Source organism: Urocampus carinirostris, chromosome 15 (genome assembly GCF_059441175.1).
Source record: "Urocampus carinirostris isolate Australia breed hairy pipefish chromosome 15, RoL_Ucar_1.0, whole genome shotgun sequence".
Lineage (NCBI taxonomy): Eukaryota > Metazoa > Chordata > Actinopteri > Syngnathiformes > Syngnathidae > Urocampus > Urocampus carinirostris.
Window position 1 is genome coordinate 7,650,809 of NC_142363.1, and position 24,823 is coordinate 7,675,631.

Consider the following 24,823-nt stretch of genomic DNA (forward strand, 5'->3'; position numbering starts at 1 on the left):
TAATTTGCATGTTCACCCTCCTGCTTGCATGGGTTTCCTCCGCGCACTCCGTTTTCCTTTAGCATTCAAAAGACATGCATGTCATGTTAATTGGCCTGTCCAAATTGTCCCTGGGTGTGTATGTACAATTGAGTTGTCTGTCTCTGTGTGACCTGCCACTGGCTGGCAACCGGTTCAGGGTGTCCCTTGCGAACTGCCCGAAAATGGCTGTGACGGGCTCCAGCACACCTGCGACCCTACTGAGGATAAGTGGTACAGATAATGGACGGATGGATCAATACAGCTAAAACCAAATTATACAATTTTTCTGTATGTAATTTCCAATGAGAATACTATTCTATGCCTCCTTTTAAAGGCTCCAAAAACATTTTTGTCCATTTTTAAACCCCCAGCAAACATTTTCTATCTTTTTCTATTCAATACCCATTCTTATGTTTGAAAATGTGTCAAGAACCCACTTGGGGTGGTCAGGAAGCAAAGTTCAGAAACACAGTGCTCTAACTGGCAGAGTTCAGTAAACGGAAAATCAGGTGGTGAGGCAACTATTGTTGTCCAAGGTACAGGCGAGGGTTGGTGTTCCAGTAAGCCCAAACAGTGAAAGAGACAGTCCAAGAGTTTGTCAAGCGGTGCTCGTTATTCGGAAAGCCATGCAAGGGTTCAGTACACGGAAAGTCAGGTAATCTTATCTATCCCGGCTGACGCTCAAGGAAACTGTGCGGGTCAGATGTATCGACATTTCGTTCTGTATACACGTGTACACGAATGACAATAAAGTAAATCTGAATCTGAATCTGGACATGGCAACAATCGTGGTCCAAGATGCAGGCGAGTGGTTGTTGTTCCAGTAAACCCAAGGGTTCAGTACACACAAAAAAAAGGCTGAGACAAGAGTGCTTGGAACGTGGTATGGAACACAACAAACTGGCGGAGTTTGTATGTTCTTCCCGTGCTTGCGTGGGTTTCCTCTGGGCACTCCGGCTTCCTGCCACATTCCAAAAACATGCATAACAGGTTAATTGGGCAGTCTAAAATTGTCCCTAGGTGTGAATGAGCAAGTGAGATGTCTGTCCCTGTGTGTTCTGTAACTGGCTGGCAACCAGTTCAAGGTGTCCCCTGCCCACTGCCTGAAGATAGCTGAGATAGGCTCCAGCTCCCCCGTGACCCTGCTGAGGATAAGCGGTGCAGATAATGGATGGATGGACGAAATAAAAGAAAGGCAAATAACTAACACATAGTCAGTGAGACAGAGTGCTTGAATAGTGACAATTGAAAGTTGTGATAGGAGGGAAATCAAGAAAAGAAAGTTAAACCCGCAAGTAAGTGACCAAATAAGGTAAGGTCCAGTGAGATATAGGAGAGAAGAGAGAGTGATCCAAAGAGAGTTAACCTACAAAGAAACTGGATCCTGAGTGCAGGATCGTGTTGTCATCTATGATAATGAACATGTTTAGTTTTTGTGGCAAAACTTTATTCTCTGTATTCAACTGTTCAAATTTACTAACAAAAAATATATATGCTCTAATTCACTGTGTGTCTTTTCCATACCATTGCATTCTACATGCTGAGGCGTTTTTGCACAGTGTGACACTAATATGAATCTGTTCAGTTACGATGGAAGTTTGCCCCTTATACTGACATAATCTTGTGGCTAATTAATGGGTCCTAAAGCGTCATTCAGCATTTGCACTCCTGACTGATTTCCTCTTATTTGACTTAGATTAACCCGCTGATGTAGGAATGCAGTCATATGTACTCGTATGCTGATCCTGCAGCTGCTTTTCTTATTAAACATGCAATTAATTTGCATTCGCTTCACCTAATAGTGACTGTGGAATGCAATATCTAGACTGCCAATCAAGTTGTAATTGTGTGGAGCAATTGGAGGAGCTGGTCTTTTTCTTGATTGACCTTTGTTAATACAGCTACTCACCGCCCCCTGCTATCTTGTGTGTTCCTTCTTTGGAAGGCATATAGTTGAATACAATGTGCCTGCTGTTTTCTATTGTTCCTCTGGAAAAGCTTAAAAGAAAGTTGTGATCGGACATGGATATCTCTCACCTTACGGTGAATTTTGCCATTTTGAAGTCAAAATGGGTGGCCTGCGAGAATCGTGTAGAGCTGAGAGAACACTTTTTAAGCGGGGGGACAACCAGAGGTCACATCGTGTTAAAAGGTGCCATCTTTGAATTGATCGTATTTCTGTTTTTAACACGTTCAGAGGGCGCACTGCACAGTACAGTGCGGGTGCCCTCTGCTGCAGTCACCTACAATAACAGAAACTAGCACACATGTGCGCATATTTAAAAACGGAAGCAAAATTGAGTTTCGTTGTGGTCTATTCAAGTATTGATTACAAAGTAATGCACGCGGATAAAACAACGTTTGAATAAGCACTGGAGCAAACTTGAGTTTGCGTGGCAAAGTAAAAGCTTGCGCACGATTTCAATGAGCCCACAAGACGAGAGAGAGTGATTCCTAAAACAATGTATATTTTTTTGTATATTTTAAAATGGGATGTGGACAGACAATTGAATAAAAAATAAAAATAAAAACACCAAGATTGGACCAGGGCTGAGGGCCTGATTCGGCAGCGGGTACAATTGGAAATGCATACAGTAATTTTAGATATGAGTTATGTTAAGTATTCGTGGAAATATTGATTCATCAATAAATATTTCCAGTGGTACATATGACACAAGAAAAGGCATTAGAACTTTATGACGCTTTTGTTTTACTCACGGTGCTCGACACACTAATTTGCATTGGCATTCTGATTGGTCAAACAGTCTCATCACTCCTTCACCAACGACTGTTACAAAATGGAGAAAACAAAAAGTCTTTCAACAAATTACTATATAAGCTCCTTTACGTGCATATACATAATAAACCGCAACATTATTTACGCACAAGTGGAGAATGGAGAGACTGTTTGACCTCTCAGAATGCACTATGCAAATCAGTGTTTCTGGCACCGTAAATAAACGGAGATAATATGATGAGCTCTAATACCTTTTTCTATGTAATCTATTCAACTGTTGGTCTAGCAGCAAAGTGTCGGCGCTCTCACTGCCACTACTCGGGTTTGATTCCCGTTGTTTACAAGGCTTTGCCATTATGGTCAGTGACACTTACTGTATCACCTGATCAATTATTGCATTATTATCATTGGTTATACACACGGTAGCGTCTTACGTATGAAAAAATAATATTTTACAGGGGTGCGCCTTACCGTGCGGAAGATAAGGTATATAACATATTTCTAAAGATTGTCTTTGTTACAGACAAATCTTTTGTTTTTTCCCCCAGATGGAGCTGGCAAATAAATACAGCCCTAAAGACAATCAGGTATGAAACTCGACTTGTTCATAGATTCACAATAATTCCATATTTCCTATTTTGAATTAACCAATATTTAAAAATACAGTGGCCCCTCTACATACGGGATTCACTTGTTGGTATCTAGAATGTACAGTATCTCTAAATAATTTTCTCTATTGAAAAATAATTGAAATCAAGGAATTTGTTCCAGGCCTCCTAAAATCGTCTATACCTTAAATAGCTCTAAAATACTTCTTTCTTGTCACAAAATGTAATAAAATTTAAAAAACATAAAAATTACACCAATAAGAAAATAAGATGATATTAAAGAAATAGAATTCAAGTTATTGTGAGCATTTACCATGGCGTAACCATGACGTGGAAAACCGATCCCGAGACTGAGTGACCAAAAAAGGTGGCTTTAGGGCTGGGCGTGGTACCAAGGCTGGAAGGTCACAGGCTCGCGCCGCGGTAGAGTCATACCTGAGACTTACACCCAGGGCCGTTGCTGGCCGATTGGATGCCTTTTTTTTTCCAAATACGCACATTTGTTTTGGTATTAAAAGCAGTCGCGTGAGACTCACATCTAATAGGCCAGTGCGCCGGAGCGGTCGCATCCAGTAGGCCAGTGCGCCATATGAGCCGACAAAAAGCAATTCCAACCAAGGAGAGTGCGCCATTTAAAACAGTGCGGCAAATGGGTGTGGAAATACAGTACAATAATGAGCTTGTTTATTTTAACATTGACTACCGGAAAGCGACACATGAGCACCATCTCGTTTATTTTTCTTGTTGCCGTTTCGAGGCCATGTTCCCACTGGTGTTCACCAAATTGCGAATGAAGTATAATCGAACATACCTCTGGGAAAGGTGGGGGGCACCATGAGACCGGAGATAGGCTGGGGCACAAAGCAGATTTACTCCTTTTCTCAGGAAATTTGGTTTATGCTGTGTTTGTATTGTTTAACCATATTAGCGGATATTATCAACACTTCTAACACTTTTTTTTTCTTCGCAACCCTGATTTCTTTTGGTGCCCTCCTGGGCACTTGATGCCCTACGCAGTGAGCGTCATGAGCGCTTTCTGGGCTACGGCCCTGCTTACACCATTAGTACCCATTACCTCCGTGCTTGGCACTCAGAATTAGGGGTGATAATTGGGTGAGTTTGGTCACCTAATGACTAGTAGAAATAGGGGGGTCAATAATAAGGTGAGGGCAAGCCAGGGAGATGAAAGAGAGAAAGAACAGAATGCAAGTTCTGCTTTCCATCATCAGGAGCAAATATGTGAATAATCCAAATGATAATTGTCTGATACTTGGAGTTTGAGTGAATACGTGGTTTGTTCTCTTTCCCATCTACAGATTATTCACATGGGCTGGGCTTGCACAAAATCTGAAGGCAAGGCTCCTACTCCAAAAACAACTTTAAAGTTCCTCGCAATGAGAGGCCAATATTTTCATATCTTCAGAAATCCACCGGTATTCCTTATTCAATCAATATTGCATTTGTGATATACTTCTTATTAACACATCATGTAAGTGAATTGCATTTTTTAAAATGGGTTTTATATAGATTAATGAGCACATAACACTAACCAACACAGAGAAATATACTATGTAGACCAGGAGTGGGCAAAATTTTTGAGCCGCAGGCCGAAATTGCTTAAAAATGGTTGCTGAAAGGTCGGGAGGAAAATTGAGATTTCATCTATTCTATCAACCGATATAGTCTCAAATCTGAGACAAAAATTTAATGTGGTCCTATCCATTTATTCTCACACCATTGCTTGCATTTCAAAAATCTCTATATTTTTGGTATTTTTTCTCTACATTCTATAAAAAAATGACAAAAAAGGAGAGAAGTATTTTTTTATAATAGCAGCAAAGATATACTTTTATGAATATACAGACATTAACAAGTACATGTTGTATTTCTTCTTTTTCTTTTCTATAGATAAACCATTTAATCCAATTGGTTGAGACACGCTCAGAATGAAGGCAAATCAATAAATAATTTAGAATTTTAAAGCATTACTTTAGGAAAAATGCATTGAAAAATTCCAAATGAAATTCGATTAGCTTAGAAGTAGGGTTTTTCTTTTCATTCAATTTGATAAATATCTTGATCAATGAATGCAATAACTACATAAAAAAATGGCAAGTGAAGAAAAATGTAGCCAGCTATTTGAATGTTGGGGACACTGGAGACAAGAGTGGCACCAAATGAACACATTTTCATTATGTGTATTTTTTTATATCACTTAGAGTTATCCCTCATTTTTCGCCTGTAAAGTAGAAACCTGTCTGTCTGTCTGTGTCTTTCTTTCTTTCTTTCTTTATCTGTCACTGATTAACAAACCCAATTTACAGGCTCAAGTTTCTGTTTAACAACTAAAACTATGCTTTTTTACAAATATTCATAAGAAGTAATTAATAATTTTAACGTAATCTTGTCGTTATAACTCTGTGGTTTGAGAACACGATCCACTTTACTTTTCATGATACTCGCTGCCATCATGTGGACATTATGGAAAACTGCATTTACCCTCTTGTTATGTCCTACAGAAACTACATATTTTTCCATCAAGTTTTTTTTAAAGTGCAAGGGAACCACTAGGGAGAACGATCGACCACCATTTGGCTCCAGAGCAAGTTCAGTGGGTCAAGAAGTCCAAGTTTGTTGGCGAAAGAAAGCATCTTCCTCTGTTTAGCCAATCAGAAGGTCGCGTATATGCACAATGAAAATCTGTTAAGAGGCAAAACTGCAATCAGTAAACCGTAATGGATTACTTTAGTTCAGATGTTGTTGTTGTTGTTTATTTTTCACTAAATCATAAATGAAATAAATACGTGGGAAAAAAATTGCAAGGGAAGAAATATGTAGCCAGGTAGTTTAATTTTGGGGATGGCAGGGAAAAAGGGGGCACCAAATCAACACATATTCACGAGGCGTCCTTTTTTAAAAAAAAATACGATATAATACATATTATCATTTGGTCACCTAATGACTCCCAATAAAGTGCAAAACCTCAGTTAGGTTGAGCAAGGGGGCTGGGAATCCCCTCCTTTGTATCAATCTCCCAGAAAGAGTCAAAAATGAGAATGTGTTCTTGACTCTAGCCACCTTCCACGAGGGGGATATGGCTCTGGTATATTAAATTCTTACATATATATATATATATATATATATATATATATATATATATATATATATATATATATATATATATATATATATACAAAACATTTCCGTTTGGCGGGCCAGATGAAAAAGCCTGATGGGCCAATTTATGCTTTGCCCGCCCCTGGTATAGACTCATTTCAGCCATTGATGGCGATATACCTTACGTTTCAATGTACTGTAACCTTGAATTATTCAATTTATTTTACTTGTCAATGTGAAGTCTTGTGGACATTGAAAAAGGAAGCTTTCTTTTTAACTGGTATTGCTCCTTTATTATACAAAGAAAAGTTCCTAAAATCATCAAGAACTTCTCATGTCCATGGAAAAAGTTTGCAATTCTCTTTTTTAAATTTTTCTCAGCTCAGTACTGCTGATTGGAGTCAAGCGGAAAAGACATACAACCTCTATGAGGTGCTTTTCAAGGCCCACAAGGTACGTCTGCTGCATTGGGTGCAATTGAAGCCTAGTGATGTCAAACCAGTTAAATAAGTTATTTTGATGCGTTCTACACAAGTCACTTTGTTTGAATTTGACATTTCGTAACTTTTTAAGATTTAAAACAGGGGTCTCAAACTCAAATGAGTTGGGGGCCGCTGAAGCTAGGAACTGGTTGAGGTTGGACCAATTGGGGTTTTCTACAAAAACAGCACGGTCCTGAGAGGGGCAGTGTTTTATATTTTATCCATTAGGTATAATGTGTAGTGCAACCAAACATGAGTTGAAGGAAGACTACAAACTACGGAGACTGAAAGTAAGCAAAAAGCACCCCCTTTTTTCTTTGAATTTTTACCAAGCCTTTGTCACAGAAAGACAAATAAGGGAAAAATATTTCTTTGAAAAGGGAATGAATAATTGGGAAGAAAAAATAAAACTCAAAAAGTGAAAACAGTAGTATAAAGAAAAGTAGCGGAAAATAAAGCAAAGAAAGGAGAGAAAAAAAGAAAGTTAAGAGAAAAAAGAGAATGTCGGGAAAAAATGCAATTTTCTCTCTTTTTGAATTTTCTCTTTTGTCTTTTTTTCTTTTCATTTTCTACTTTTAATTTTACCTTTTGTCCTATTTTTTCTCTTTTCCTTTTATCTTTCCTTTTTTGTCATTTCTTCTTTCTCTTCTTTCCAAAAGTAGTAACGTGCATTTAGGTCATGTTGAGTCTCCATATTTTCTCTTCTTTCATGGTGTTTTAAGCACTCATTTTCGGTGACACGACAGAATACAGTGACATCTACTGGGTGAAATAATACACACGGTCCCTTTAACTTTCATATCAAGGCGGGTGCCTCAAACAATCATCCTGAGCGAGTTTGAAACCCCTGATAAAAAATAATGAATTCAATTGAATTCAATTGATTTATTGGCATTGATATCAAAGTGGTGAAACATTCTATGTAACGAAATGAGTTGGCACTCCTGGGTAAACATGCCAAATAAAATAAAATCAATTCTATTTGTAAAGCACTTTTCAGGCAAAATATTGCCACAGTAATAAAGACTTTTAAGATAAAAGACTGTTGGGATAAACTGGAAAAAATACAACATTAAGCTTAGAGACTGGCCTAAGAGTTTAGAGACTTGCCTAAGTTATAATGAATAATGCATCGGAACAACAGTGCAATAAAGTACTGTAGTCCAATAACACTGAGCAGCAAAAGGAAATCCCAAATAAGTCGCAAAATATATATTTTCAAAGTTTCATTTAGGTTGGTGATGGCCCTAGAGGTAAAACTGTCTCCGAGTCGGTTTGTCCTTTTTTAAGGGACCTGTAGGGCTTCCAAATGGCCACAGGTCAGAAAGGTGGCGGCCAGAGTGAGAAGAGTCCTTGAAAATGTTGATGGCTCCTCTGCGGTATCACAAGTTGGCAATGTCTTCCAGACTGAGCAGAGAGTAGCCAATGATCTTCTGGCATGTGATGATGACTCTCTGTTTTTCCGCGGCCGTGTTCCCAGCATACCACAATATGACAATGGTAGATACTGAAAATAAGGACAGAAAACATTAATTCATTTTGAATTTGCATGGAAACCAGATGACGACTCTACAAAAAAGCCTTAAGAATGCTAAAGTCCAAAACTGTTCTAAAATAAGAGCCCCTGACCTATCTCTAAGCCTTTTCTCTTTATGCTATCTCCTTGTTTACTAAAAGCAGATTCGCTCTAAAAGGTGTGAAAATCAGAGAACAGCACAATCATTGGCCGATCAAACGATCCAAACCAGGGGTCTCCAACCTCTTTCAAGCCAAAAGCTACTTTTTGTTACAAAATTGTGCAAAGGGCACCTGCTAATTAGATATGCTAACTTATCAAGTTATTACTATTTAAGGCCTATGTTATTACCTTGTTATTACCAGGTTAATTGTTGGAAGCAGGGTTAAATAGACTGAGTCAACCACTAAAACATAGTTTTACTAAATAATCACAATGATCCAGCACTGGTGAGGCATATTCAAAACCAGTACGCGGGCACCTCAGCTGTTCTTAAGGGGCACCCTGGTGCCCACAAGCACCACGTTAGAGGACCCCTGCACTATGTTATTACTATGTCATCACAATGTTATTTCCAGGTTGATTATGGGAAGCAAGGTTAAATAGACTCGGTCAACCAATGTGGTTGGTTGGATTCCTTAACCCCCATTTCCTGTGGGGGATTTTGGGCAAGTACAGCCTGGTGGCACCCATCCCTCTCCAGGCCAACATGTTTCCAACTGGTCTCGAACCAGGGACTTTTCATGTCACTGTTGCTTAATGGAAACTTTACTAGAAAATCACATGGACCCAGTATAGGTGAACTATTTTCAGAACAGGTACCTCAGCTGTCCTAAGGGGGCACCCTGTTGCCCCCTGGGACCACGTTGGAAACCCCCGATGAAACAATGCATTATATTCGAAATGACGAACTGTCATCCAATGCAATCTCTCTTGCAGGTCTCAAATATTAAAAACAGAAACAAACAGGATATTCTCAAGAGTAGTGTATACAGTATTTTTTTAATAATCGGAAGAGAATTCATTGTGCCCTTAATTGTTGCTTGTTCAGCTCTGGAAGGCAGAAGATTGCTGGTTTCAGGCGCGGCTCCACTTGGGTCTCGAACCGTCCCTTGAGCAGCAGGACAGCGAGTCCCTGTGCTTCAGCATTCTCATTGGCCATGGACAGAGCCACACCTTCAGAGTGGAGCTGGCCACTGACCTGGCTTTCTGGGAGAAATCTTTCCAAAGAGCTGTTTTTTTGGAGGTGGAACGAGTACGAGTGAGTATGTCAGATTCTGTCAGTAAAGGGTGTAGGAGGACCGTTCGCATCTTTTTTTCAGTAATACAGCTATCTTTCATTTTTTGCGATTGGCAATACAGGGAGTGCAGAATTATTAGGCAAGTTGTATTTTTGAGGATTAATTTTATTATTGAACAACAACCATGTTCTTAATGAACCCAAAAGTCTCATTAATATCAAAGCTGAATATTTTGGAAGTTGGAGTGGGGCTTTTTTAGTTTTAGCTATTTTAGGAGGATATCTGTGTGTGCAGGTGACTATTACTGTGCATAATTATTAGGCAACTTAACAAAAAACAAATGTATACCCATTTCAATTATTTATTTTCATCAGGGAAACCAATATAACAGCTCAACATTCACAAATATACATTTCTGACATTCAAAAACAAAACAAAAGCAAATCAGTGACCAATATAGCCGCCTTTCTTTGCAAGGACACTCAAAAACCTGCCATCCATGGATTCTGTCAGTGCTTTGATCTGTTCACGATCAACATTGCGTGCAGCAGCAACCACAGCCTCCCAGACACTGTTCAGAGAGGTGTACTGTTTTCCCTCCTTGTAAATCTCACATTTGATGAGGGACCACAGGTTCTCTATGGGGTTCAGATCAGGTGAACAAGGAGGCCATGTCATTAGTTTTCCTTCTTTTAGACCCTTTCTTGCCAGCCACGCTGTGGAGTACTTGGATGCGTGTGATGGAGCGTTGTCCTGCATGAAAATCATGTTTTTCTTGAAGGATGCGGACTTCTTCCTGTACCACTGCTTGAAGAAGGTGTCTTCCAGAAACTGGCAGTAGGACTGGGAGTTGAGCTTGAGTCCATCCTCAACCCGAAAAGGCCCCACAAGCTCATCTTTGATGATACCAGCCCATACCAGTACCCCACCTCCACCTTGCTGGCGTCTGAGGCGGACTGGAGCTCTCTGCCCTTTACCGATCCAGCCACGGGCCCATCCATCTGGCCCATCAAGACTCACTCTCATTTCATCAGTCCATAAAACCTTAGAAAAATCCGTCTTGAGATTTTTCTTGGCCCAGTCTTGACGTTTCAGCTTGTGTGTCTTGTTCAGTGGTGGTCGTTTTTCAGCCTTTCTTACCTTGGCCATGTCTCTGAGTATTGCACACCTTGTGCTTTTGGGCACTCCAGTGATGTTGCAGCTCTGAAATATGGCAAAACTGGTGGCAAGTGGCATCTTGGCAGTTGTACGCTTGACTGTTCACGGGCAGTTATTTTGCGCCTTGGTTTTTCTACACGCTTCTTGCGACCCTGTTGACTATTTTGAATGTAACGCTTGATTGTTCGATGATCACGCTTCAGAAGCTTGGCAATTTTAAGAGTGCTGCATCCCTCTGCAAGATATCTCACTATTTTTGACTTTTCAGAGCCTGTCAAGTCCCTCTTCTGACCCATTTTGCCAAAGGAAAGGAAGTTGCCTAATAATTATGCACACCTGATATAGGGTGTTGATGTCATTAGACCACACCCCTTCTCATTACAGAGATGCACATCACCTGATATGCCTAATAATTCTGCACTCCCTGTATATACCAACTATACATTTTTGTACATTAAAAGAACAAACCATATCGACAAGCTCAAGCTAAAGTACTGTACAGTAATCCTTCTCTATATTGCGGTTTTGCTGCTTCGTGCATTGCTCTGCAGTCGCCCTGCCCCTTTTCTGCCTGTGTCTGCCTTCGCCTCAATGATGTAGCGGTCTAAGTTGTACTCAGACAACTTGACAAACCTACATTACATAGTCGCAAATTGTTCTTAATTTCAAGTTCTTCTATTAGCCATCATGTCAACAAAACGCTTTTGACCCACAAAGTAGGACTTTTACACATGCTAAAGGAGGGTAAAGCAATTTTTTCGCCACATTTCCATTTCCCTACTCATTTTCTCATGAGTACGTCAAAATATCATCTGAAGTAGGGTGAAGAATGAACCGAAAAAATCAGACCCGACCCGACCTGACCGCAAAGTATGAAAACTCGACCCGACCGAACTCGATTAATTAACTTGATTGGCAGAACCGCGCCCGAAGCAGACGCATAATTTCATACTTTTGTTGGGCCGTCCCCGACCAATTTACTTGACTTTGCTGTCATGATTTGCCAATTGCCCTCATTTGCGCTTACTCGTTCAACCTCAGTTGCCGCTCGTTCCCCAATTAGTCCTCCTCCTATTTAAGCACGTAATTTCCTGGTCAGTCCGTCAGCGAACCTCTGCACATGCAAGGCAAGCATTTTTTGACTGTGGCTCCCGTTCTGTTCCCGACCTGTCCTTGTATCCTGCTGATTTCGTCCCCATTTCCTGTATCGATACCCTGACCCTGGCTTCTCGATCCTCTCCGGTCACCTGACTTGTTCTGATGTCCGATCTACGCTCTGTCTCCCGTCCTGGCTGCCCGACTTGTTCCGATCTCCGACCACGCCTCGTTTGCGAGGGCTTCCCGCTACTCCTGCCCAGCCAGTCCCGGATCGCGGCCTCTCGCCCTGACTTCCCCGATCCCTCAATAAAGCATTGAGTCAAACGTTACGCATTTGGGTCACCTGCTTGTCGTGACATTTGCAGGACCGAGCACGATTGTATTTTTTTTTTAAGTAAAATATTTTAATTGTGAGGACTCGGGATGTAAAAGTTTCAACACTTTTCTATATGAAAATTGCATGGCATACAACGTTTTGGTATCACTTTATCCTGTTGTATTTTGGGGTTAAAATAATATGCATATTTTTATGAATATGATAAATGCATTTCAAAAACAAAATAACGCTGGGACACAGATTAAAAGGCCAGACAACGAGATCTAGTGTGCGCACTTAATTACGCAGAAATATACTGCAGCCCACTAAATCTTAAATACATTCATGGAAGTCAACTAGAAAAAAGATATATAAAATTGTTATTAATTGTTTGATTGTTATAGTCTAAAAATGAAAAATCTAAGGAAATGATCGAGGGGCAAAACCACAAACTAAATAAGAAATAAAAGATATCCATCCATCCATTATCTGGACCCCTTATCCTCAGTAGGGACGCGGGGGGTGTTGGAGCACAGAGACAGACAACTCACTTGCTCATTCACACCCAGGGACAATTTGGACCGGCCAATTAACCTGACATGCAAGTTTTTGAAATGTGGAAGGAAACCGGAGTGCACGGAGGAAACCCACACAGGGACGGGGAGAACATGCAAACACCACACGGGGAGGATGTGGTAACCTGACAAATAAAGGACAACATTTTAATTATTTTTATCAAAACACACACAAAAGCAACCTGATTTAAGAAGCATTGAACCCAAATAAATAGGAACAATCTACAGAACTCATTAGAATTAAAAAATTGCACCAAGAACAGGCCTGCTGTAAAGAGAAATTGAACAAAAGACATACATAAGCAAGCTAGGTTGAATACAACGTTGCAATTTAAATAAATATGGACAGAATCATGTGTTAAAATAATCAACCAAACAAAAGATAAACATGCGTAAAGATAACCTACAAAGCATTACAAGTGACTCAAACAAAACAAAAAAAAAAATCGAGAAAAACACTAGCATGTTCAAGTAAAGTGCAAAAGTTCTGCGTTAATACAATAAATGTCAAACATGAACAAACCAATATAAGTTAGAAATTGAGAAAAACATATACATGCAGCCAGGTTTCAGTGACGTTCTCCCGCTGCACCAAAGACTTGCCCAGCATGGCAAAGAGTTGAGAGATGGATAAAAAAGACCGCAACTCAGTCGTGAGACGGAGCCAGTTTTTTATTTCCGATATTTTGTCGCCTTTATGTGGACGTTAGTGGTATTCAAAAATGTTGTGTAAAACGTTAAGGTGAAAAGAACAGTCCAAACAAATGAAGGTACTGTACTATATGAACGTTTTTGTAACAAATAACTATTATACTCTTAAATGACCGTTTTTCTGCTATAATGCACTATTAATTTAGGACACGATGCACTTTTTACTTCAGATGATATTTTTAATCATCATGTAGACGTTATTGGAAAACAACTTCCTTCAGCATGTCGCGAAGTCCACCTTTGTCTGCGACAAAAAGTTGGCACTCCTGGGTAAACAAAAAGCATCTCCCTCTGCCTTTTGGTGCTTTTGTCAGTCCAGAGTTTTGTTGACATAATGGCTTTTAGAGAAACTCAAAATTAAAACAAATTTGCTCAAACGTAGTGTAGGTATGTCAAGCTGTTTACAAATGTGGACAACTTAGACAGCAACGTGACTGACGCACAGGCAGACACAGGCTGAAAAGACGACTGAATAGATAATCAGAATGTAGAACACAATGAACAATAAAAATCTGCGAGGTAGCAAAACCGCAAAAAATAAATCACGATTTAACGAGGGATTATTTTATACTCAATTCCTGCAATAACAGGCGTAAACCGGGAGGTGTAACAATATTTTATCGAATATTTACAACATACTCACAGTATTTGAACTTTTTCACCCACCACTCAAGTCTTCAATCTATATATCTGGATTGAACAGCTGTAAAAGTTGTCTATGAAAACCACTACACTTTTTAGTATTATCGGCGTAATTGTCATGTCGCAGTTTCCTGTAATCCTCAAGGAACGAGAACAAGCAAATGTAATTTGGTTCTGTGCTGCGGCAGCTGCCTATGACGACACAACAAAAACAACTTCTGTGACTTTGTTGCAATCTTTCACTATTCACGGTAGAAATATAGCTTACATTTAACACGTTGCAGCCATAATTCGTGTTTTCTTTTATTGCAGTAGTAAATATGTGCTCGTCTTTGTAATCAGTCATTTTATGGCGGTTTATACCTGCGTCTTTTAATCTCGTGGTAAAAGACAAAATTGAGTTTTGTGCTTAAACCTGAGCATGGGGCTTTTAATCGCGTGCATTCTGTAGTCGGGATTTACATACTCTTTTAGGTTTTCTATTGGAAAGAGATTTCTAAACCTGGCTCTCACTGAAGGTTTTTAATAACTGGCATCTATTCAGGAACCCAACTGGACCCATTTAACTGAAAAGTAGATTTCAAACGTTTTAAATTGCATTTGAGCGCCTTACAATTTGGTCTTAGAGTTTTCTGGCAACAGAGGTCAGCGCAATCATCATATTCAGCCTATTGAGCTGAAAAGCCGATGGCAGGAAGTATTTCATCACTTAGAATTCATCCCAAATTGCTTGCAACTCACATAGAATGTCCATCTCGGGCAAACACGTCAGATTCTGCTGAGGGGATTTTCTGTTTAAAATATTTTGTGTGTTTAATTCCCAGCAGGATCCTTTCCAATTATTGATGTGCTCAGGCTCAATTTGAAACACCCTTGAGGTGACAGCACAGACCTAAAGACTACAATGCCCTTCATAGCTGTAAGCTCCTTTATTAATGGGAAATGTGACATGTTCATGTCATGCATGTTAATAGACCAAAGTAATCACTTGCAGTGTTTGGCGCATTACTGAAAAGAGTAATTAGTAAGAGTTACTAGTTACTTCCTTTTCAACAGTATTTTCGTTACCAAGATGACTGACACCCAAAATTACCGTGTTACTCTGAAAGTAACCATCTTGTCACAAATGTCCCGGTTGCCCTGGCGCCCAATTGGTCCCAGCAGTGTGGCGCCAGGTTCTGTCACAGTTGCCACACAGCCCAATTGGCCCTGCCCATGGACACCGGCTGAAACACGTTGACAGATTGCTCACTGGGAGTACTTAAACGCGGTCCTTTGAGCCGTTAGTTGTCAGAGCATCTGCAAGACTCCTGTTAAACTCTGTGTGAAATGCCTAGTTTTTTTTAATTTGTCTATGTTTGATCCTGTTTTATTTTTGGCCTGATCTGTTTGATTTGGACAACTGTTTTGTTTGGATTTCAATCCACTTCCGCGACCATCGATCCCCGGATCGAGTGTGCGCGCATTCCTCCTCTCCCTAATAAACTGTGAGTACGTTACGCGATTGGGTTCTCCATTCCTGTTTCCTGTCCTGGTTCGTGACAACAAATTATTGTAAATACTCTTATACAGTAGAAGACGACCCCTTAAAACTGCTTACAAATAGCCACATCATGAAATAAATAGAAGAAACTGCGTACACCAACCTGTGGAAATGGTGAATCATTTATACTTATTGGCTTGTGCGATCTCGAGAGCTTGCAAACTAACACAGCCGAGACGATTCATATCCATTTTGTCTTTTTTCTACAAACCACTCAAAGATGTACTTCTCTATTTCTGGGTATTGTCCAAGAAGTTTTCTTATTTTCTGCAGGCATGGGATATTGCAAAAAATATTTTACAAATAAGAAAACCATAAATATTTTCCTCGGGCTTGGTCCCTCAAATCAAATTAACTGGTCAGGCTGTTTCGGGCTTTAATACCCGCGGACCCGGGTTGGGTCGGGCTTTAATTTATTAGGCCCGAACTTACCTCTTGTTATGATTAATCATTGCACTCACCTGTGTCCACTCGTCTGGCGCGAGCTGCTGCTGGTTACCTGATTAGTTCCCCCTCCTATTTAAGCTCAGTGCTCTCATTCGCCCTTTGTCAGTCCGTCAGCGAACCTCTGTTTACACAAGGCAACCACTCTGACTCTGACTCCCGTCGGTCCCGTTTATTCACCCTTATTCTACTCGTCTGTTCCTGATTCCCCGTTTGTCTCCGGCTACGACCCGTTTTCGACCCCCGACTACGTCTGATCTCCTGTCCCGGCTAACGACCCGTTTTTTGACCACCGACCACGTTCTGATCTCTTGTCCCGGCTAACGACCCGTTTTTGACTACCGACCACGCTCCGATCCCCCGCTCCGGCTATCGACACGTTTTTCCAGTTTGACCACGCTACGATCTCCCGCTCCGGAAGATCCACTTCCGCATTTTGAACACGCTCCGATCCCGTGAGCGGCTTGCTTTCCTCGTCCAGCGAGCACCGGATCGCTGGCATTTGTTCCTCTATATCTCAATAAACTTGTGAGTAAACGTTCCGCATCTGGGTCCTCCTACTGTTCTGGTCTTGACAACTCTACTAGAGATACATACAGGTTGTCACAAAAAATGTATGCACATTTTAGCATCTGATAACTCAATTCTGTATTTTTTCTTTATAGATTACACCCATTGAACCGTGTGCTGGCAGCTAGACTTGATTTTGAAAAAAGGAAACGTATAGTAAAATGCTCCCGGAAGTATGAAAAAGCGGTAGAAGTGCAAAGACAATTTAGGATGAAGTTCTAAATCTTTCTGTAACATAACAAAAAACATTTTTGTATTAGCAGTTAAGAAATTATGATCATATTGGTAATATATAAATATTTTTTTAAAATTATCTGTAGTGTATGATTCCTGACGATCACTGTGGTAATTAACATTTTGTCATCTTTCCCATCAGACAAAAAGCTACATGTGCAGCAATTGTGGGATTTCCTTGTGTTTCACCATAGACTTCGATTCAGGCTTCGCATGCTTGGACACAGTCTCATACGTAAGTTGCTTATTTGATCTCAATGCCATACTGAATTTGCAAGTCATATTTACATAGTAGACGTAAAAAGTAGTTATCCTGTCACGGTTGCCCATGTCACGGTTGCCCATGACGCCCAATTGGCCGCGCCCATTTGGCGCCGGCTGCGGCTCGTTGACTGATAGGCTTCCCTCCTATTTAAGCTCAATGCTCTCACTCACCCGTTGTCAGTTTGTCAAAGAACCTCTGCACCCGCAAGGCGTGTGTTTTGACTCTGAGCAGTATCCTGTTTGTGTATCCTGTCCGGTATTGATCCTGTCTATTTCGTCCTGTTTTGATATCGGTCTCCGGTCTCCCGTGTCTGGTATTGTTCCCTTCTATCTCGTTCTGTCTGATCTCCTATATCTGTTATCAATCCTGTCAGTCCTGTTCTGTCCGGTATCGGCTCGTGTAACTGGTATCGATCTCGGTGGTCTCTGGCTTCCTGTTGTTCCACACAGACTTCTGTCTTTCTTCTTCCGCCCAGCAATCGCCGAATCACTGGCGTTTGTGTTAATGTGCATGACTGCCCCATTCCCGTAAAATAAAGCAAGTGTGAGAAACGTTACGCATCTGGGTCCTCCTCCTGTTCCGGTTCATGACACATCCAAATAATTACTTGAGTAAAAAAATTACTTGGTGAAAGTAACTGTAGTAAGGTTTTTCATTTCAACTCACAGGATGTCTGTCAAGACATCAAGGTGTCAGGAAACAAGTGCAGGCAGGAATATTAACATGGGAAGCAGTGATCCAACAGCTTTTGCTTTCTGCACAGATATTATATTCAGGTTTCTGAATGAGGGTCAGGTGTGGGTATGAGAGGCATTGGTAGGTATGTCCTCTTGAGGATGGGGTGTGCGAGACCCTAACAAAATGTCCAAAAAACCCCCCTTTTTTTCATATTGATATAATCCGACAAATTCATTTCCAAAGTGGAATCCATTTTCAACTGCATCAACAATTGTTCGCCCTTGATCACACGCTTTTCTCCTCACAACTATTTTAAAGCGGTTGCTCATTAATGCAACGCATGCGCCAGGTTCCGTTAATCCTCTCCTTCTCTTGCAGAGGCTACTATGGAGTTATAAATTCTCTCAACTGAAAGGCTCGTCGGATGATGGAAAAAACAGGGTAAAACTTCTTTTCATGAACGCTGAAAGCAAGCAAATAGACAAGAAGGTATTTGCATGCAAAAGAGTGGCCGTGTTGAATACAGCAATTCCCTGTTTTTTACAAACATTTCTTTATTTGTTAGATATCAGTAGCATACAATATATACGACTGGAACAAAACATCAACTATTGATCTACAAATAAAATACAGAACACAGAATTGCAGTTGAATAAATAGTCTTTATTTTCGTTCTGAGAGCGCCGGTCTTCTGGTGATCCCAAGAGCCAAGAAGTGTTCCGCTGGTTTGAGAGCGTTCTCCATCCGGGCACCGGTGTTGCTGAATGCCCTTCCCCCTGAGATCCGATCTGCAACCTCAGTGGAAATGTTTAAATCTATGCTTAAAACTCACTTCTACTCTATAGCATATGGATAACCAAAACTTCTCATGTGTAATAACCTGTGAAGCCCTTTGAGACGATGTGTGATTAAGGGCTATACAAATAAAAATGACTTGACTTGACTTGATTATACAATAGTACAACGAAATTGGAGGCCTTCATTTCAGTTTAATAAAGCGTTGTAAAGAGTTGCTGGCTAGCTACATGCTAGCATTAGGGATCCTACGAGTTTTAGCTCCAGGTCATGCGTTTCATGGATAATGGATCTGGCGTTGGTGAGAAACAGGCTCGGCAGTAGTAGCTCGTAAGAGTTGTTACGAAGCCGGGCTCACCAACAGCTTCATCCACCAGGCAGTGAGGCGACTGAACTCTCCACACCGGGTGGGAAGAAATAAACACTAAGAAGAATAACTACCACTGCATATCAACTTGCACACTCCTGCTGCTTGTATTATTATTTTACATTTTACTTTTGGGGCGGCACAACAGCTAAGTGGTTAGCGCGTCTTCGGCACAGTTCTGAGGTCATGGGTTCAAAACCAGCTACCAGCCTCCTGTGCTTGCGTAGGTTTCCTCTGGGCACTCCATTTTCTTTCCACATTCCCAAAAATCATGCATGTCAGGTGAATTGGCAGGTCCAAATTGTCCCTAGGTGTGAATGTGCGAGTGAGTTGTCCGTCTCTTTGTCCCCTGCCCACTACCTGAGATAGATGGGATGGGGTCCAGCACCCTTGCGATCCTACTGAGGATATGGATAATGGATACTTGACCTTATGTTTTATCTTATGTCCTATATGTCAGTTGCATCATCTAAGTAATGGCCTTAAAGCTCACGTGCGCTTTTAATTTATCTTTGACTTTTGACTTTGAACTGCGAAAAGTAAATCCTAAAAACGTGGGATTACTGTATTCATAACTTGGAATTAGTCATCTCTAAATAAAGCATTGCAACCATGTGGATATTTATTTTTATTTAATTAAAAATGGATTTGTGTCCCTGTTCAACCTTTCCCCAGGAACTGGAGTTTGCTAATCTAACGGCGGTACTGCACTGCATACACTCCTTTATTGCTGCCAAAGTGGCCTCTGTGGACCCTCTTTTTACATGCAATCAAAAGATGTGAAACTGGAGCCGTGCCCACGATCTTGTGCCATTTTTATGATTTATTACACCCTGACGCAAATTCATTTTTGTTTGTTGCATAAACCTGATTTTGGTTTTGATTTCTTTGCTGTCAAATAAAAATTTTACAGTTAAATATGTTGGCAGGGGGATGAAATGTAAAATGGGTTCAAGGCTGCAAGAAAAGTTTCTCTTCTGTCACAATTTTCATGATGAAAGTGTGTATTTTTTTTAAACACTACATTTCTTAGAAAATAAATGAATAAACTGGCTGAGTGATTCATTTTCAAAAGATTCCATTTCAGACTGAAGTATTGCTACACTTGTCGACAGAACTAATTGCCCTGATATTTTCCAAGTACCATATTAAAAGTTTTGAACCATGCAGCTAATACATTGAGCAGATTGAGCGGTGTATAACGTTGAAATAGCCCTAGCGCCATTAACGAATTGGAATAAATACGTTTCGATTCGTAATAATACTTTAAAGCAGGGGTCTCAAGCTCGCGACATTCGCTGCCCTCTGGATGGTAATTTGAGGCCCAGTTGAATTATTTGACCATTAAATGCCGCTGCATTACATCGTGCAAGTCATTCTTCTACTTAATTCCATCGATCCTTTCTGTTTATGTTTTAGCTATTTTGCCCATTAATAAAAGGAAAACCATGTAGTGATATTTGCTAGATGCACCTGAAAGTATCGCACAGTTTTAAAGGATATTGTGTATCATTTTACCCTAAAAATACAAACTACGGAGACTTGAAGAGACCATATACAGACGCTCCCTTCTCACGGACATTCAAGTTACGAAAGACGTTAGATATGAACATTTTTTTCGGGATGTCGAAAAATATCTGGAGATTACTGTAAGTTGAATTTTGAATTGTGTGCACCTTTTTCCAATAGAGGACATTACTGTAGTGCTTCTTTCCGCCGCTACCGGCGCGTGGCGCTGTGAGAACTCACCCAGCATCCACCTCGGAGAAGAAATCTTCCTCTTCCTAGTTCGTGTATAAACGTTCTATACTGTATCTCCAGCGCGCTTAGAACTTTGACATTCTTATTGTTTAATATCTCATGCATCCATTCAAGATGGTTGGTGTAAAGTGTAAAGAAGAGGCGCACCGCTTCATTTGAAAAGAAAGTGGAGTGAGGAAGCTTGATGCTGTTGAGACAATGGTTGGATCGCTTTTTTCGGCCACTTTCTACCACAGAGGAGGAAGTCGCCTAAGTCATGAAGCTCATCTTCATAAAGTAAGTTAAACTTAACTTTATTCATCTTAATAGAGAATATTATATTATGAAATGTTATTTTTTTCAGTACAAATACAATACAGTATGGGTGTCCAAACTACGGCCCGCGGGTCAGTTTTTTATCGGCCCGCAGCAAATTCTGAAAATATAATTGAATATGGCCCGCACATGGCGCTTGAGCTCAACTCTGTTGCACTTCTGAGTTTCAACACTAAATGAAGCCAGTAACAGAAAAGGTGCTTCTCCACCCATGCATTTGGGATCCCCTGAACTGGAAAACATTGGAATTGTGGTTTCTTTGCTTATTTAATGAACCTTCTTGTCATTCATTTGAACTGTCATTGAAATTCAAAGTGTATTACTGTGTAACTTATTCTGACACAAAATAGATTGATTGTTACCTCTAAACCCTATCAGTTCAGATAAACGTAAAAGTTGCCACTAAAAATAGGTTAACAACGAAATTAGAGTAGATGACCGGCTATCAAACTGTAAACATCCATCCATCCATCCATCAATCCATTATCTGCACCGCTTATCTTCAGTAAGGTCGCGGGGGTGCTGGAGCCCATCCCAGCTATCTTCGGGCAGTGGGCAGGGGACACCCTCAACTGGTTGCCAACCAGTCGCAGGGCACACAGGGACAGACAGGTCACTCGCTCATTCACACCTAGGGACAATTTGGCCAATTGACCTGACATGCATGTTTTTGGAATGTGGGAGGAAGCCGAAAGGCCCGTACGAAACCCACGCAACCCACGCAGAGAACATGCAAACTCCACACAGGAAGGTTCATTACATCAGAACTGTGCCCCACAAGCGCTAACCACTGCCCCGCCATCCTGCCCGAAATTAAACGTATTTAACAAAATAAATATTACCCCTCCTCAAACCTAGAACAAGTCCAGTAGCTTTTCTTTCCTCTGTCTAACAGCATAGGAGCTAAACTCAGGTATTGCTGAGGTTTGTATTCAAGACTGTATCGCTATATACAAAAAATGTACCGGTAATCAACATTTTTTTCTCCTCCTGGCCCTTTCAAAAAATGTTTAAGCCAATGCGGCCCGCGACTCAAAAGGTTTGCCCACCCCTGCAATACAGGTTACTTATACAAGCCTTAAACATACTTATATAAACCTTAAACAGACATTCCATACAAAATATAGCACTGAAGCAACTCACAAAAAATAAACTTACGAACGATCGTCCAAAATGTATCTCGTTCGTAAGTAGGGGAGCGTCTGTAGTACAATTATTCTTCTATTTTCTTTGCCTAGCCTTTTGCCAGATTTGGGGGTTTTCGGGTAACCCTAACAGGTTGTCAATTAATTAATCACTGATTATTTTCATCTTAATTCTTACTGTCATTTTATATGTAGATGTTATTTTGTGTAGGGGAATTAAAAAAGCAACAACATTTGAGATCAACCAAATGTTTTTATCGTGGTAAACACTATTGGGCCCAACCTAACCCAGATCCTATCTCTGGCGCCATCCAAAAAAAATCAAGTTTGAAACCCCTGCTTTAAAGGGACATTGTGTATTATATTAGAAGTAAAAAAACATCTTAGTAGTAAAAAACACTTGATTAATTGAAAAAAAACCTAAATTGATGTGAATATCAAGCAAATATACACCCCTGCAATACAGGTTACTTATACAAGTGTAAAAGTGCATTTTAAAAAATAGCCGTAGGTCCAAAAATGTGCATTTATTTAAATAATATGAGGCATCGACGGGTAGCTGTCATATAACTTAAAGACTTTAAAAACTTGTGAAATTGAAAAAACTGCAGTGCAACTTCTGATTTAAATAAATAAATTAAAACTAATAATATTTGTGAAAAGAGTCCTTTACAATGTTGATTGCTCTGCTGCAGTATCACAACCCGGCAATGATGGGTGTATAAAAAAATTAAAATCAGCGAGAAACAATTTCAACCTAAATGAATGACATTTTAGGCCAGACCAAGCTGAAATTCGTGTCTTGGGGTTGGGCCTAAGAACTTACTTCTGACTTTATCCACAGTTACCATTTATGAGGAGTAGAGCTGGGACTGTGCTTGCCCTCCTAAAGTCAGATATGATTTCTATTTATTAGAAGACCATTTATTCGTGGGAGAAAAGGTCAAGTAATGCAACCAATGAAAACAACTGCAGACAGGACGTCACCATCAACTTCAAGTGCAATCCCCAGCCCCCAGCAGGCCATGACGCCAACGGTTGACTCCACTGGAGCCTGAACAAAAACTGCTGCATTTGAGATAGGGTGCGTCTAAGTCCACTTGAAGGGCTCTTCTTACGTACACATAAGGCCACAATCACGTCTCACTGCTTGTCAGGGCATTGATGTCTGCAACGTCAACATTTATACAAAGAAAGGTGTCCTCACTCGAGTGATTGGAATTCCGTCTGTTTTTAGAGAACCAGCTTTTTAGCCCAGATCTCTGAAACAGTTCTACAAATGTTTTTTGTATGCACAATATTAAAAGATTTGAAAATGTATTGTGCTACTGTAGCACAGTAACCTCAAATGTTTCAATATACAATGATCTTTTACCTAGTTTAAACTTTAAAAAATAAGTTTTATACAGAGCAAACACCACAAAGATGTTGCTCCTCATATTGACCACTTATGGGTGCCTTCAACAAAGAGATTGAGAGAGAGAAATTAAAAAAGGGAAAGAGAGAGAGTGAAAAAGCCCTTCACTCTGTCTCACCTAGTGCCCTCTGCAACCCTAAGTTTATGCTTGAAGTGTGATGGACAGGCACACTTTTAGCAACCCTCCCTAGTGGGGCCTGCTCTGCGTCTTGCTTGCCAGGCAGAAGAGAGAGCCAAATATGTGTGCCCGCTCCTACCTAAAGCTTAAAATGACGGAGGCAAAAGTGACCGCAGGGCGGTGAGGATTTTTTTTCAACTACAGAAAAGGATGATGCCAAGTGTAACTTGTGTGGTCTGATCTGCTACTGTGGACAGCACAAACTTACATAAACACATAAAAAAACTCACCATGCCGAGAGCAACAAGCTGCGACCAAGAATTTAACCATGTTGCTGTTTCTAAACAAAAATCTTCAAATCTGTTGTCACATGAGCAACTGAGCCAACGATGGACAAGTGATATTAAATTTTGATTACTGACTTTATTTTAAAAATATTGTGCAATGGAATGTATCTTGACATTGTTATACACATGTTTCATATGGGAGCTTAAAAGCCTTCAAAATGTTTGAATTGTTATATTGCATGTTCAAATACTTGAATTTTTGGGTAAGGTGAGTAAAATGCTTGAAATTATTGCCATTGCCATGTTGTTTGTCAGTGTGTCTTTATAGACCATGGAATAAATGAAGCTTTTTTTAAGTGCGTGAAAATAACGCTGATTCACCTGCTGTCAGTTATTATGGTTATTATGGTATTACTGGTCGCATCCAAGAGGACAGCTCTATTAAGAAAACCAGCTCTTTCGGCAATGAAACGAGCCAGCTTTTCTGTTTGCAAACGGCTCCTCAGATTATTTTTTTCAAATGATAATAAAACATTATGCACCAAATGTTTTAGTGATTAGTCATTTAGTTTAGTTTAGCACGGCATCCCTGAAAAAGACATTAAAAGTAATTAAGATGTTCACAAAATTGTGAAATACAAAACGATTTTAGCTTTTTACAC

At 40.2% G+C, this 24,823-nt stretch overlaps 1 protein-coding gene across 3 annotated transcripts in view; it reads left to right on the plus strand.

The window, feature by feature from the left end:
* sntg2 (syntrophin, gamma 2) overlaps positions 1 to 20,172 on the plus strand; it is a 59,390-nt gene extending 39,218 nt beyond the window's left edge. Inside the window, exons 11-17 of one of the 3 annotated variants that reach the window (XM_088354458.1) lie at positions 3,307 to 3,345; positions 4,683 to 4,799; positions 6,865 to 6,936; positions 9,533 to 9,742; positions 17,156 to 17,248; positions 18,335 to 18,445; positions 19,794 to 20,172. In XM_088354458.1, coding sequence (XP_088210584.1) covers positions 3,307 to 3,345; positions 4,683 to 4,799; positions 6,865 to 6,936; positions 9,533 to 9,742; positions 17,156 to 17,248; positions 18,335 to 18,445; positions 19,794 to 19,901 — 750 coding nt within the window. In that variant the 3' untranslated portion in view covers positions 19,902 to 20,172. The remainder of the gene's footprint in view (positions 1 to 3,306; positions 3,346 to 4,682; positions 4,800 to 6,864; positions 6,937 to 9,532; positions 9,743 to 17,155; positions 17,249 to 18,334; positions 18,446 to 19,793) is intronic. The other 2 variants (XM_088354459.1, XM_088354460.1) reach the window with 2 other exon arrangements.
* The last annotated feature ends 4,651 nt before the right edge of the window (positions 20,173 to 24,823 follow it).